The sequence below is a fragment of the Aotus nancymaae genome, unplaced genomic scaffold (assembly GCF_030222135.1).
Source record: "Aotus nancymaae isolate 86718 unplaced genomic scaffold, 86718_ANA_hifiasm-v0.15.2.pri h1tg000072l, whole genome shotgun sequence".
Taxonomy (NCBI): Eukaryota; Metazoa; Chordata; class Mammalia; order Primates; family Aotidae; genus Aotus; species Aotus nancymaae.
The window spans coordinates 14,455,949-14,470,117 of NW_026988487.1; the positions used below are offsets into that span (position 1 = coordinate 14,455,949).

A 14,169-nucleotide genomic window follows, 5' to 3' on the forward strand; every position below is an offset into this window, starting at 1 on the left:
AAGAGAGCAGGTTTCTTTCTTTCTTTTTTTTTTTTTTTTTGAGATGGAGTCTTGTTCTGTTGCCCAGGCTGGAGTGCAGTGACTCTATCTCAGCTTACTGCAACTTCCACCTCTTGGGTTCAAGCGATTCTCCTGCCTCAGCCCCCTGAGTAGCTGGGATTACAACCACGGCTGGCTAATTTTTGTATTTTTAGTATTTCACCATGCTGGTTAGGCTGGTCTCAAACTTCTGACCTCGTGATCTGTCTGCTTTGGCCTTCCAAAATGCTGGGATTTCAGGCGTGAGCCACCGCGCCCGGCCCAAGAGCAGGTTTCTACTTAAGACTCAGCTGCTTTTCCCTAAGGAGGGACTTCTGTTTTATTTACCCTCCCCTGACAGGGTCTATAAAAAAAAGAAAGAGGGAGAATAATATTATTTGGGCCATATCACCATAGGGATTATTCCCCACTTCTTTTACCCTTACCCTCTCCCATCCCCTAATTCTACTCATAAACATAAAAGCTTCCCACCCTACAGGACTGAAGTAATCTCCTGGGCATGCTGTCAAACTGTGCTATCGTGGTTTGACGCCACAGCTAAGTGCTGACTTGGGCCTCCAAAGCCTTCCAGTCATACCCACCAGTGACCTATTTATGGGTTGAACATACTTCTCCAGAGCCATGATTTTTCCCTTTGGCCCACTTTTCTTTCAGATGGTCCCTAACCAAAGAATCATCACCCGAAAGGTCTCCAAGTGTAGACACAAATGGTGAGATTTGAGGAAAGTCCTCAAGAAAATGCAGCAAGCATATGAGCCTTGGACATGCGTTATTGCTATAAGAAATAAAATGCAGATACTTTTCTTAACATACAGCTTACTTCAATGCGAACAAACCACAGCCTGCAGTCAGATGTCTGATATCATAGAATTAGGCATTTTCTTTGGTATGACAGTTTGCTAAGTTAAAATGGCTAAGTGTCATCCATGCCAGGCAAAACCACAAGGACACAAAGGAGGGATGAAGTAAAACAAAAATGACAAAGCAAAACAATGTTTATTAACAAGCCCAAATTACTGACAACGCTCCCTATATTTTAGATGATGCTTTTGTAAAAAATGGCAAACAAGATCAAGGCAAGTTAAATATAGCCAACCTATGTACAGAACTATGAAAAGTTATAGGTTTAGACATATTTAATGAGATTAATGGAGTATAATTTTCACAATTATAATGTATTCTGACTAGTAATTGATGATTGCCAATTGAAAAAGTTCACTGTGGAGTTTCCCTCTAAAACTGAGAATCAGCAGAACTCTGATGGTTTAGTGAATGTGGGAATTAACAAGCACTCAGCTCATCACAGGAGCCCAGGGGTGGTGGGAAGAAAAGCCAAGAGTAGGTCCTCACTGCCTGATTTCATAATGCAGAGTCTTGTTTAAAGCCACTTGAAGCTCTGTGCATTTCATTAGTTTCTCTGCTCTGTTCTCTGCACAAATGCAGACAGGAGAAAAATAATATTCCACATCCCTGAGGATCACAGCTGAGTAAAAAATGTGCTTGTGCTGCCACAAACAGGGTTCCACCTGGAACTCAAGCTTGCTAGTAATTCTGAGAGGTTCTCCTATCCCTGCCTGGCTTGGAAATAAAGTGATGTCTTTGGGCTACGGTTGATTTCAAACCCTGTGGAGAGTCCTCTTTTGCTCACTCAAGCTTATTTCAAAAAGAGCCTCATGCAGAGAGCACAGATCAGTGGGAAAGACTGACACTATATTCAGGCATGGAGTTTCTCTCTGCCCTGCTGTTACTCTATATATCTTTTGTCCCGTCAAGGCTGAGAAACATTTCCTGGGAGATATCCTGTACAATTTGTCAGAAAACAGGGGAGGGGCAAAAATTAAACACCAAAGTGGGCTGGGTGTGGTGGCTCACGCCTGTAATCCCAGCACTTTGGGAGGCTAAGGCGGGTGGATCACACGATCAGGAGATCAAGACCATCCTGGCCAACATGGTGAAACCCCGTCTCTACTAAAAATACCCCCCAAAGATTAGCTGGGTGTGGTGGCACGTGCCTAATCCCAGCTACTCAGGAGGCTGAGGCAGGAGAATCGCTGGAACCAGGGAGTCAGAGGTTGCAGTGAGCCGAGATTGTGCCATTGCACTCCAGCCTGGCAACAGAGAGAGACTATGTCTCAAAAAAATAAATAGGCCGGGCGTGGTGGCTCATGCCTGTAATCCCAGCACTTTGGGAGGCCAAGGTGGGCGGATCATGAGGTCAAGAGATCAAGACCATCCTGGCCAACATGGTGAAACCCTGTCTCTACTAAAAAATATAAAAATTAGCTGGTCATGGTGGCGTATGCCTGTAGTCCCAGCTACTCAGGAGGCTGAGGCAGGAGAATTGCTTGAACCCAGGAGGTGGAAATTACAGTGAGCCGAGATTGAGTCACTGTCACTGCACTTCAGCCTGGTGCCTGGCGACAGAGCAAGACTCTGTCTCAAAACAAACAAACAAACAAACAAACACCAAAGTGATTAACATACAAGAAAGCAAATATAATTAGGGGAAAAGAAATTCTCACCTTGTGTTTGTGTTAACAAAGTTACCATACACTTGGAATAACCCAGATATCATTTTTGTCCCCCAACTAGTGTTTACCTTTGCATGTCTCTCATCTGTAATACCACTAGGTATTACACAGCAGTGAGAAGAGGAAATGGGTCAGCCTCTGGCTTTCAAGTAGTTTAGTGAGCATTTATGTAGCACAATTACAGCAAAAGGGAAAGTAGGCAGCAGAGCAAAAGGGACTCACTCTTTGAGAGAGCAAATCAAACTTTTCATTACTTTGAAAATTGCACCAATCTGCAAGGTACATTTGTAATTTACTTATTGTGACTTCCACAAGAGCTCTATGTAGTAGTCAAGTTCCTTCTTGTTGATGGGTTAACTCATGGATTCCTCCTTTTATTAGTGTCTATTGTACACCTCAGCTTTTGCCTCTCACACAAGTGGGCTAAAACCTCATCTTTGTTCTTATTTGCCAAGACTTAGATTTAGGAATAACCTTAGGCTTAAAATATGAGGATTCTGGGCCGGGCGCGGTGGCTCAAGCCTGTAATCCCAGCACTTTGGGAGGCCGAGGCGGGTGGATCACAAGGTCAAGAGATTGAGACCATCCTGGTCAACATGGTGAAACCCCGTCTCTACTAACACAAAAAATTAGCTGGGCATGGTGGCGCGTGCCTGTAATCCCAGCTACTCAGGAGGCTGAGGCAGGAGAATTGCCTGAACCCAGGAGGCGGAGGTTGCAGTGAGCCAAGATAGCGCCATTGCACTCCAGCCTGGGTAACGAGCGAAACTGCGTCTCAAAAAAAAAAAAAAAAAAGAGGATTCTGATATCTGGGAATGGCAGGCAGAAAAAGGAGTCACCTTCTCATTCTTCTTAACTGCTCTCAAGTCATGGGAAAAGCAGTCAGCCAGGGACCTGTGCATGTGTCCTGGGCATAGTGACAAATCCGCAATACCAAAGTGCCTTTCTGAAATCTGGTCTAGGACTTGCACTGAATACAATGTCCTCCTCTTTCACGAAACTGGCAGGGGGACAGCCATACTCCTGTCTTGTGTTCTCTTGGGAGGCAAGCATTACGCAGAGGTTCTCTTATAAGTGTCACTCACTGAATGGCACTGCGACTGGCCATGTTGTACTCCCTGGGGACTCTAAGTCAAAGGAGGAGCCCAGTGGAGGGGGGAAAACAGACATTTGTGTGTGTGTGTGTGTGTTCTGGTGCCTTAAAACGCTGGCACCTTAAAACTTGAATCCATTTCCAGGAGCTTGTGCTGCATTAAATATATAAGGGCCTCCATAAACCCAAACAGAATCTTTTATCAGGGTGGCCTACTTAGAAAAGATGCACCCATTTCTGTTCAAGAAGCAGGACATCTGCATTTTTAGGTAGCAAAAATCCTCTTGGGAGGATCAAAGCAGACTGTTTCTTTTTATGAACCATATAAAACTGTCAGGCAAATATTCTCTGCACTCTATCTCCCTATTTATTGTTATCTGGGCTTATATAAAGATACAAATAAACAGGTGAGTTTGCTGCAATATACAAGCAACTTTTTGTTCTTGTTAACCGGGCTCAAAAGACAGCACATTTTAATTGACCTGAAGTTATTTCCACCACAAACAATAAAACTGAGACAATTTCCAAGCACTTTTCTCAGTAAAAGAAAGAAAAACAAAAAAACAAAAAAACCTGAGACAATTAAAATCTTTTTTTTTCCTTTTATTATTATTATTTTTAGACAGAATTTCACTCTTGTCACCCAGGCTAGAGTGCAATGGTGCAATCTTGGCTCACTGCAACCTCCACCTCCCGGGTTCAAGTGATCGATTCTCCTGTCTCAGCCTCCTGAGTAGCTGGGACTATAGGCGTGCACCACCACGCCTGGCTAATTTTTGTATTTTTAGTAGAGATGAGGTTTCATCATGTTGGTCAGGTTGGTCTCGAATTCCTGACCTCAAGTGATCCAGCCGCCTTGGCTTCCCAAAGTGCTGGGATTACAGGCGTAAACCACTGCACCCTGCCAAAATCTTCTTTCTTAAACTAGGGTCCCCCAAGTATGAGAAGTGCTCATACACAGAAATTTTCTATTGTGGTTAGTGGGTGCCAGGTGAACATCCTATCTAAAGGCAGATGGTGGATTTTTCATACTTCCTCTAAGGCAACTTCCAGCTTTAGACTTCTTTGCTAGGAAGGGACATCCAGAAAAGCTGAAACAGCAACATACCAAATCACATTGTAAGGTTCTCTTCACTGGGATCTACCATCCTGACTGGAGTTCATGGAAGAAACTCTTCACTTACTGACATTACATAGATAATATAGGTATAGATATTAAAGTGTGCTTAAATCAACCATCTTCTTCTAGATTAAGACTCAAAAATAAAAAAAACAGAGGCTGAGGCAGGAGGATCAGCTGAGGTCAGGACAGGAATTTGAGAACAGCCTGAGTAACACAGTGAGTCCCTGTCTCTACAAAAAAAAAAAAAAAAAGGAAAAAATTAGCCAGGTGTAGTGGCAAATGCCTGTAGTCCTAGCTACTCAGGAGGCTGAGGTGGGAGGACTGCCTGAGCTGAGGAGTTTGAGGTTACTGTGAGTTATGACTTTGCCAGTGCCCTCCAGCCTGGGCGACAGAGCAAGACTCCGCCTCTAAAAATAAATAAATAAATGATGAGGGAAGTGTAAAGACAACCCACAAAATGGGAGAATACTTGCAAATCATATATGAGACAAGGGACTTATATTTACAACATATAAAGAACTCTCACAACTCAATTAAAAAAAGCAAATAACTCAACTAAAAATGGACAAAAATCTGAATAGACACTCCAAGAAAATATACAAATGGCCAATAAGCACATGAAGAAAACGTTTAACATCACTAGCCTTCAGGGAAATTTGATTCAAAACCACAATGTGATACCACTTCACGCTCACTAGGATGGTTTTAATTAAGAAGGCAGATAATAACAAATGTTGTTGAGGAAGTAGAGAAATTAGAACCCTCCTATGCTACTGGTGGGAAAGTAAAATAATGCAGCTTCTTTGGAAAACAGGCAGTTCCTCAAAAGATTAAGAGGTACCATAAAACCCAGCAATTCTGCCTCTAGGTGTACATCCAAGAGAAATGAAAACTTGCACCCTGGCCGGGCATGGTGGCTCACACCTGTAATCCCAGCATTTTGGGAGGCTGAGGCAGGCAGATCACTTGAGGTTAGGAGTACGAGACCAGCCTGACCAACCTAGTGAAACCCTGTCTCTACTAAATATACAAAAATTAGGCACGGTTGCAGGCATCTGTAATCCCACCTACTCGGGAGGCTGAGGCAAGAGAATCGCTTGAACCTGGGAGGTGGAGGCTGCAGTGAGCTGAGATCATGCCACTGCACTTCAGCCTGGGGAACAAAGCTAAACTTCATCTCAGAAACAAACAAATAAAAAAAACCCACAAACCAAAACCAACAACAAAGAAAACTTGCACCCAAATGTTCACCACATTACTTACAAAATCAAAAAGTAGAAACAACCCAAATGTCTATCAACTAATGAACTGATGAATAAAATGTACATCCATACAATGGAATATTGTTTAGCCATAACAAGGAATGAAGTATTGATAAATGCTACAACCAGAATGAACCTTGGAAAGATTCACTGAACTCCCAATTTTAGGTATCACCTGTACTTTCACTCAAGTTAACAAAAACCAGTGTTTTATTCAACATATTAATAGTGACTAGTTGAATTCCTTTTAAATTTAAGATTAGACAATTTATTGAATATTACTAATTTAGCTTTCAAAAATACTGCTGGAGGTGTACTTGACCAAGAACTTACAAGAGACCAACATGAATCTCATCTCCAGATTCAAATGAAAGCAGTGCCTAAATGTTTGTTTCAACCTTTCTATCTATTAAAAATACACAAGTTATTTACAAAGGTCAAAAACTGTCCTAATATATTATTAGTGGAGCCTATCTGTAAAGTACTTTGAGAGCCTTAAGGAACAGCAGCAGATTGATGAGACTGTAACTGCAACCTACCTTTTACTGAGTATGGTAATTAATTTTGGGACAGACCTTAAGTGAAAAATTTTCCATAACAATACTACTAAGTACTTGCCTAACATTACACAAAAACTGTCACCTTTCAAGAATATAACCTCCTTTTCCACTTTAAATATTTCTGACACTTGCACTCATTTCATAAGAATTAGCCCGAGCCCCACATTAAGAAGCATGTATCTGAACCTGAGTTAAAGTTGAACATTATTGTATCTTCCATATTTAGGTAGACCATTAAGACAACACGACATGGGAGGCTAAGGCAGGAGAATCACCTGAACCTGGGAGACAGAGGTTGCAGTGAGCTGAGATCACGCTACTGCACTCTAGTCTGGGCAACAGAGTGAGACACTCTGTTTAAAAAAAAAAAAAAAAAGACAACACGACATATCTAGATTCTAATTCAACACAGAAAATGCAAAACAAATAAATAAAATAAACATAAAACCAAATTAGGTTTACTGTAGAATCATTTTACTATTGATGGTGCAGGTTGAGGGGAAGGAATCTAGACACTGTGCTTCCAGTTCATCAGTGCCGGGCTTCTAACCACTTACAATGTCAAAAACAACATACTGACAAGATAATGTTAAAATTAATATATTTTAATCCATCACTTGGCCTGATACTATTCTAAGAAGGAGCTAAACACAACAAAATCAGAAAAACCAGCTCCTTATAAGTTCAAACAGGTTTGGCACGACAGCTTACTCCTGTAATCTCAACACTTTGGGAAGCCAAGGCGAGAGGATTGCTTGGTCTGCCTGGGGCAGCATAGTGAGACCCTGTTTCTACAAAAAATTTTTTTAAATTAGCCCAGCATGGTGGAACATTCCTGTGGTCCCAGCTACTGGGGAGGCTTAGGTGGGAAGATCACTTAAGCCCATAGTTAGAGGCTGCAGGGAGTCAGGATCAAGCCACTGCACTCCAGCCTGGGCAACACAGTGAGACCCTGTCTCCAAAAGCAAACAAACAAACAACTCCACTTCAAACAGCAAACATTTTCTGCAAGGCAGTTTTCTATTCTATGTGTGAAACCTTTATTATGACTCACTGAAAATATGCACAACTCCAAGCTGAGCTTAGTTTTGCCTGTGCACAGAGACCTTTTTACTCTCATTCTTCGAAAACCTTATTTTGGATCTTGCTGCCAACACCAGAGAGAGGAAAGCTGGCCAACAATTCCAAATATAACATGCGGAGGCAAATGCTACAGAAATCTGTCTGACGGGAAGGGACCATGCTGAGGTCTGCTGAGGTGGATGCACTTCTCAATCAGACCATTTTGGTCCCTCAGTCTGTTTGGAGCAAAATGCCATGAGAAGGCAATCACAGGAAACCAGCCAGTTTTATCATCCTGATTACTGATGCCCCATGGTATTAACTCTGTCAATGACAACAATCCAACCAATCTCAAACAGAAAGATGGGTCAGTGGCAATTAAAACTATACTGGTTATTCTATTTTTTTTTTTTTTTGAGACGGTCTTGCTCTGTCACCAGGCTGGAGAGCAGTGAGGCAATCTTGGCTCACTGCAACCTCCACTTCCCGGGTTCAAGTGATTCTCCTGCCTCAGCCTTCTGATTAGCTGGGATTACAGGTGCACACCACCACACCCAGCTAATTTTTGTACTTTTAGTAGAGACGGGGTTTCACCGTGTTGGCCAGGATGGTCTTAATCTCTTGACCTTGTCATCCACCCACCTTAGCCTCCCAAAGTGCTGGGATTACAGGCGTGAGCCACCGTGCCCCAACTGGTTATTCTAATTTTTAATAGATTTTTTGGGATCAGTCAGATGAGAACTTTCAGAAAGCTCAGCTCCTGGCATGATAATTATGACGAAGGTCAGGTTCACCAAGGGACACTTAAAAACATCTCTCTTTCTAATACTCTAGGGACAGATTTAGTAACCCCTACTATCACTACTATAACTGATAAACCAGTTAAACTTGGATAAAATGATTACACTATCACTTAATCAAAAACAAAGACATCAGTTTTTCCAGTTTAATTCTTCGGTGAGGCAATGGTACTGTACACAAGACAATTCATTCCTTCACCCAGAGGATCATTACAGAAAACTCAGAAATAGGGCTCCCAGTCTAACTGGGAAGAGATGACGTGCCTCATACAAAGCACTGGCTCCTGAGAAAAGACAGAACAATTAAAATGACCTATTTGACCAATCATTTCCTTTAGAAATTTATCTTAAAAAGATTCCCTGTGGTTCATGGCTATGTCATTAAACCCAAGAGGTAAAGTTTGCCTAGAACCACTTCTGGAACATTGTACTGGATTGTGTTCACTGTGAGGCAGACTGGCAAGGAATAGTAGAGACTAAAAAAGGACTTATCCCACAGAGCTCTGGATGGAGAACCACGGCAGCACTGCAATTAAGACCTACAGCATTTGCAAAATTTAAACTTCACCTTTTCTTTAAATTTTGTAGAGATGGAGTCTCGCTATGTTGCCGAGACTGGTCTTGAACTCCTGTCCTCAGGTGATCCTCCCACCTTAGCCCCTTTAAGTGCTGGGATTACAGGCGTGAGCCACCATACCTGGCCTCAACCTCACTCTTGTACTTTCTGTACACAGGGAAATTATTCTGTCTTAGCCAGTTTACAAAGGGAAGCAAGTGGAAATAGAGCCATATCCCCTAATCTCACTATCATATGGCAAAATCAAGCAGTAATTTTTTTTTTTTTTTTGAGACGGAGTCTCACTTTGTTACCCAGGCTGTAGTGCAATGGCATGGTCTTGCTTCACTGCAACTTCCGCCTCTGGGGTTCAAGTGCTTCTCCCGCCTCAGCCTCCTGAGTAGCTGGGACTACAGGCATATGCCACCACATCCAGCTGATTTTTGTATTTTTAGTAGAGACAGCGTTTCACTGTGTTAGCCAGGCCGGTCTCGAACTACTCCTGACCTTGTGATCTACCCACTTTGGCCTCCCAAAGTGCTGAGACGGGCATGAGCCACTCTGCCCAGCCAGGACAGATTAATGAAAACACATTCAAGAATAAAAATGTTCTGAGACATTAACTACTTGATCTAACTACTCCGGTTAAGTTAATGAAATACTTCTCTCTCCAGCCTGGCCAACATAGTCAAACTCTATCTCTACTACCTGTAATCCTAGCTACTTGGGAGGCTGAGGCAGGAGAATCACTTGAACCCCAGAGGTGGACGTTGCAGTGAGCCGAGATGCTTCACTGCACTCCAAGCCTGGGAGACAAAGCAGACTCCTGTCTCAGAAAAAATAAATAAGTAAATAAAAATACTTCACTCTTGGTGGAAAGAATGTGGCTTCAGACACAGAAAAGTGGGATAAGCCTCACTAAACGAAATTCGTCTAGAGAATTCCACTTAAAAGACTTCCTGCCTTTGCACCAATACCTACAATGCTTTGTGATTTAGATAATAATTCAGATAACTCAATGGTACATTGAATACTGGCATCTTCAAAGGAGAACTGGAGATGTGAAACAAGCACTACTTCATTTACTACTATTCACAAATCTCTGATTACCAGTTCCCATTCATGGTCTCAAAAAAATATAAAAATAAAAAATTCAATGAAATGCATAGTCTAGGCAAGACTGAATCTCACCAACAGCTAAAGAGTCCCTCCTTCTCTCTCCTTTTCCAGCTAAAGTGGAAACTGTTAATTGTTACAACTTGACAAGATTTTAGACTCATCTAATCAAAAAATTCAGAGGTTAGGTTTTAGAGTTTAAAAGCCCTATTTCATGCAAACCAGACAGCACACTTTTTCCATGCCTGACGTTTCTAATAAACAATTTCAGCTTTATCAAATAAATGAGACTAAAGATAATAGAAAGCTTAGCAAATCTCACTCAACATATGTGTCAACAATCATGGTTAACAACAATTTCATCCTAGGGGTAGGATGTAAACCCACATTTTAAATCAAGAAGTCTACAATTCAGTCCTAGTATATATGCACCAAACAAGCACACTAAAAAAATATAAGCAACTGGGAGTAACTAGTAAGCAACACAATATACAGGCACGAATTTCTCCTAAGACCAGCAAAGGAAACTTGACCAGAGATATCTTCTCTAGGTAAATTACACCTTATAGGAAGTAAAGGCTAAAAACCACAGACCATTAGTCACTTCATAATAAAAATTTTAAAGCCAGCAGCAAAACTTCCTCTAGGATAATGATTTTGGTCCCTGCAATTTTACAAGCCAGGATGGGGTGCCTTTCTGGGCAAAAGTATCTTGGGAATGGTAATGGGAGCTTCCTACATAACTTCTGACCACAGACTTAATTTGCTCAGTATCAGTCATCTGTCTAATAAGTGTTCCCAAACCTGCAATTACTACAAATATACAGCAGATACGACTCCACAAACCGAGAGATGGAATGTGAATGGAACTGTTAAAAGACCGTCGGTGAAATTTCACTTAAAAAACAAAAACAAAAACAAAAACAGAGGGATAAAAAAGGCACCATCGAAAAACTGGTGGGAACAAACAGAATAGCCCCCTCTTCTCTCTCCAGACTGGCTCCTCTCGCCTGCCTCAGTCAACTGTTGCTGAACCACAAAAAGAGACCCAGTAGAACAAGACGAAATCTGGGTTTGCTGCCGCAGATGTGGGATTTTTGTGGAGGGCAGAGGTGATTTCTGCCGGCAGAAGATGGAGTTTAAACTCTTCTTTGCCGGATTGTTCTGGGCTGAGCCGCTGAGGAGGATCAAGCAGCGGGCGATAAACCCAGGTCCCTCCCTCTCAGTTCGGTTTCTCCCCTCCCCTAGCGTTCAGTAAGAGGGGAAAAAGCGTACGACTTTCCAGCTCTCAGCTCCTTAAAAATGCCTTTCCGGTGCCACCGAACACAACCGTCCCCCGGCAGCAAAGAATTTTGCAGCGAAGGGCTCGCCGATCCGGAGCGGAGAAGTGAAATCGGCGCCCAAGGGCAATTTTAATTGTCTAACCCGGTCCGATTTCCTAAGAGGCAGCGGCGCCGGGAGGGAGGAGGGAAGAGGGAGGAGGGAGGAAGGCAGCTCTGAGAGGCAACAGGGGGCAAGCGGAGACAGAGAAAGGGGACCAAAGCGGCGAGATCCCAGCCTGAGCCCCCGAGGAGCTTCTGCAGAAAGGACTCAGGGGCTGCCCCCACTGTTCCCCGGGAGACGTTTGCAAATCATATATGCAGCCAAAATGGCGCTGAGAATAAAAATATAATTTAAAGGCAGGTCGCCATATTGTAAACAGAGAAGCAAAGAAGAGGCGGACTCGAGAGACACCCTCCATGATTTCTTCCACAGCCACAAGTGCCCGGTTGCCGGGGTCTGGACCAGGGCAACTCGAGTGGCCGAGGGCTCCACGCGCCCACCCCAAAGAGAACCCGGCCAGGCAGGAGCCCCGAGGGCAGCGGGCGCGCGGGCAGGCAAGCGGCACTGGGCCCAGAGCTCCTCCCCTTCCTCCCCCGCCACTGCCGGCCGTCCCGGCCGGCTCTGTCCCGGCTCCCCGGCGACTTCCAATCACATATGGGGTTCTCTTCATTCCTCCCAACCCCCACCTCGAAGTCCGTACCCACCGCTGCTCCTTCCCCCTAAACTGGCAGAACCCGGGGGACACCTGGGGGCGGGGAGGTGCTCGCCTCGGCGGCTGCAGAAAGTGAGCTAGCGGCTGCAAGCGCCCGTTATTTCGGCAGGCAGGGGCAGGCCGGGTGAAGGAATGCGCAGAGAAGGATCCGCCAAGAAGCTTCAAAGGGGTCCCCAGGACCTTACCAGCACTGGAGGTGGAAGGCAGCCGGGCAGTGGTCGCAGCACAGGAGATCTCCACCTTCCTTGCAGCTATCGCAGCTGTCGTGGTTGGTGGCCCTGCCGCTTCTTCGGGGCTCTTTCTCAGGCTTCCGACTCCGCTTTTCTGCCTCGTCCGTCTTGGGGGGAGCCAGCAGAGCTTGGATTTGCTGCACACACATACAAACCGCGTGTGTGCACACTCGGAGCTCCCGGGCGGTCCGTCGCCCCCCCGGCGCGGCTTCTCCGTCACCCACCCCTCTCCCCCCTTTTGTCCTTCTTCCTCCCATCCAGGCTGTTCCCAGAACCTCTCAGCCCCCGGAACCAGGGGGAGCCCACCCTAACCGCGTTCCTGCAGCACAACAACGAGAACAGCTTCTTCCAAATGGGGAGGATCAAGGGTAGGGGGATGGGAAGAGGGTGCGCGGTTCCCTTCTTGCCACTTCCTTGTATGGACAGTGGGGGACTCCAAAGCCCGGCTCGGGAGAGGCCCGAAGCCCGATACCCAGACGTGCTGGGGGAAGCACAAAGGGGCCAACAAGAATGGGGTGGGGAGGCCCGCCGGTGCAACGAGATGGAGTGGGCTGGCGCCTCAGGAAAGCGAATCGAGGGCGGCGGGTAGGTGAAACTGCTGCAAACGTCCTCGGAGGCCGAGATCAACCCCCCAAATTGTAAAGAGAGGAGGGAGAGGCTGGGTGAGGAAGAATCCCCCTCCCTCGACCCTCTAGGCGCTTCGAGTTTAGGACCGGCTTTGTGGGGCGGAGGGCGGAGGTTCCCTCCCGACGCTGGGGGAAGGGGATGAGGAGGGCCACTCTTACCTCCATCAGCCCCCCTGATGTGTCCAAGTCGTACACGATCGTCTTGGTCTCCATTTTCTCCCACATTCATCCACCTCCCAGGCTGGGTGCTCTCTGCTCCGGCCCCCCCAACCCCGGGGGGAGGGGGGATGTGGGGGTAGGGGGCGCTCCTGACCCCGGCCCCGCTTCTTTTTTCTCAACACGGGTCCCGACTTCCTTGCCCTGGCTCCCCCCCACCCCCCGGCCCCTAGTCCCCGGGACGACAGCGTCCTCCCCACGGGCCGCGAGGGGGGAGCGGCCCCTCAGTCCCGGCCCGGCTGCTGGCTGCACAGTGGGTCCCGGCTCCTGGGTCAGGCCTCGGCGGGGCCTAGTCCCACAGGCTAAAGCCGGCACTGGCGACCGCCGGTCCGGCCGGGAAGGCTGGCGGGCGCTGCCATCCCGGGGCTGGGGGGATAGGAGGGGGGGTGAGAGGTTAGGTGAGGTTGTGGTACGTGAGGTGACTAGGGGGAGGGTGATGGGGGGTGGTCCCCGGGCTCCGCCTCTCGCCGCTGCCGCCGTCTGCGTCCCGGCTGCCGCGCACTTGGCGCAAACTTACCGCGAGCGCCCGCAAAGCCACCCGCGCAGGCGCCCCGGGATCGCTGCTAGCCGCGCGCAACCGCAGTGACAGCCGGCGGCCGGGCTCCCGCGCAGCCGCGGTAAGGGAGTACCCCCCAGCGCGCAGCCGCGCTGGCATTCGTCTGGAACACCGAAGCCCCACCTTCCGCCCTGCGCCAGCGCACTGAGACAAAAGGGCGGGACCTGAGGTCTCGCGCAGGCGCTTGGGAAAGCTTGTCGGGGTCAAGGCGCAGCCGCAGGAAGCTAGGGACGCTTCATCCATTGGTGTTTGTGTGCAAACTAAGAGGACTTTGTTCCTGCGCAGGCGTGTTGGGGGTGTCCCCTCCCACTCCATAACATAGACGCCTCCCGCGCACGCGTATTGTCTTCCGCAGGCCCTCACA

The 14,169-nt window shown here is 46.5% G+C and overlaps 1 protein-coding gene across 2 annotated transcripts in view; it reads right to left on the reverse strand.

Annotated features, from left to right (window-relative positions):
• Positions 1-13,818, reverse strand: part of PHF12 (PHD finger protein 12) — a 49,014-nt gene extending 35,196 nt beyond the window's left edge. For both annotated transcript variants that reach the window (XR_001106977.2, XM_012449329.2), the window contains exons 1-2: positions 13,193-13,818; positions 12,363-12,544 (exon numbers count right to left, since the gene is read on the reverse strand). Coding sequence is in view for 1 of the 2 variants with exons in the window: in XM_012449329.2 (XP_012304752.1) it covers positions 12,363-12,544; positions 13,193-13,258 (248 nt within the window). In the remaining variant the exon portion in view is untranslated. The remainder of the gene's footprint in view (positions 1-12,362; positions 12,545-13,192) is intronic.
• Positions 13,819-14,169: the final 351 nt, after the last annotated feature.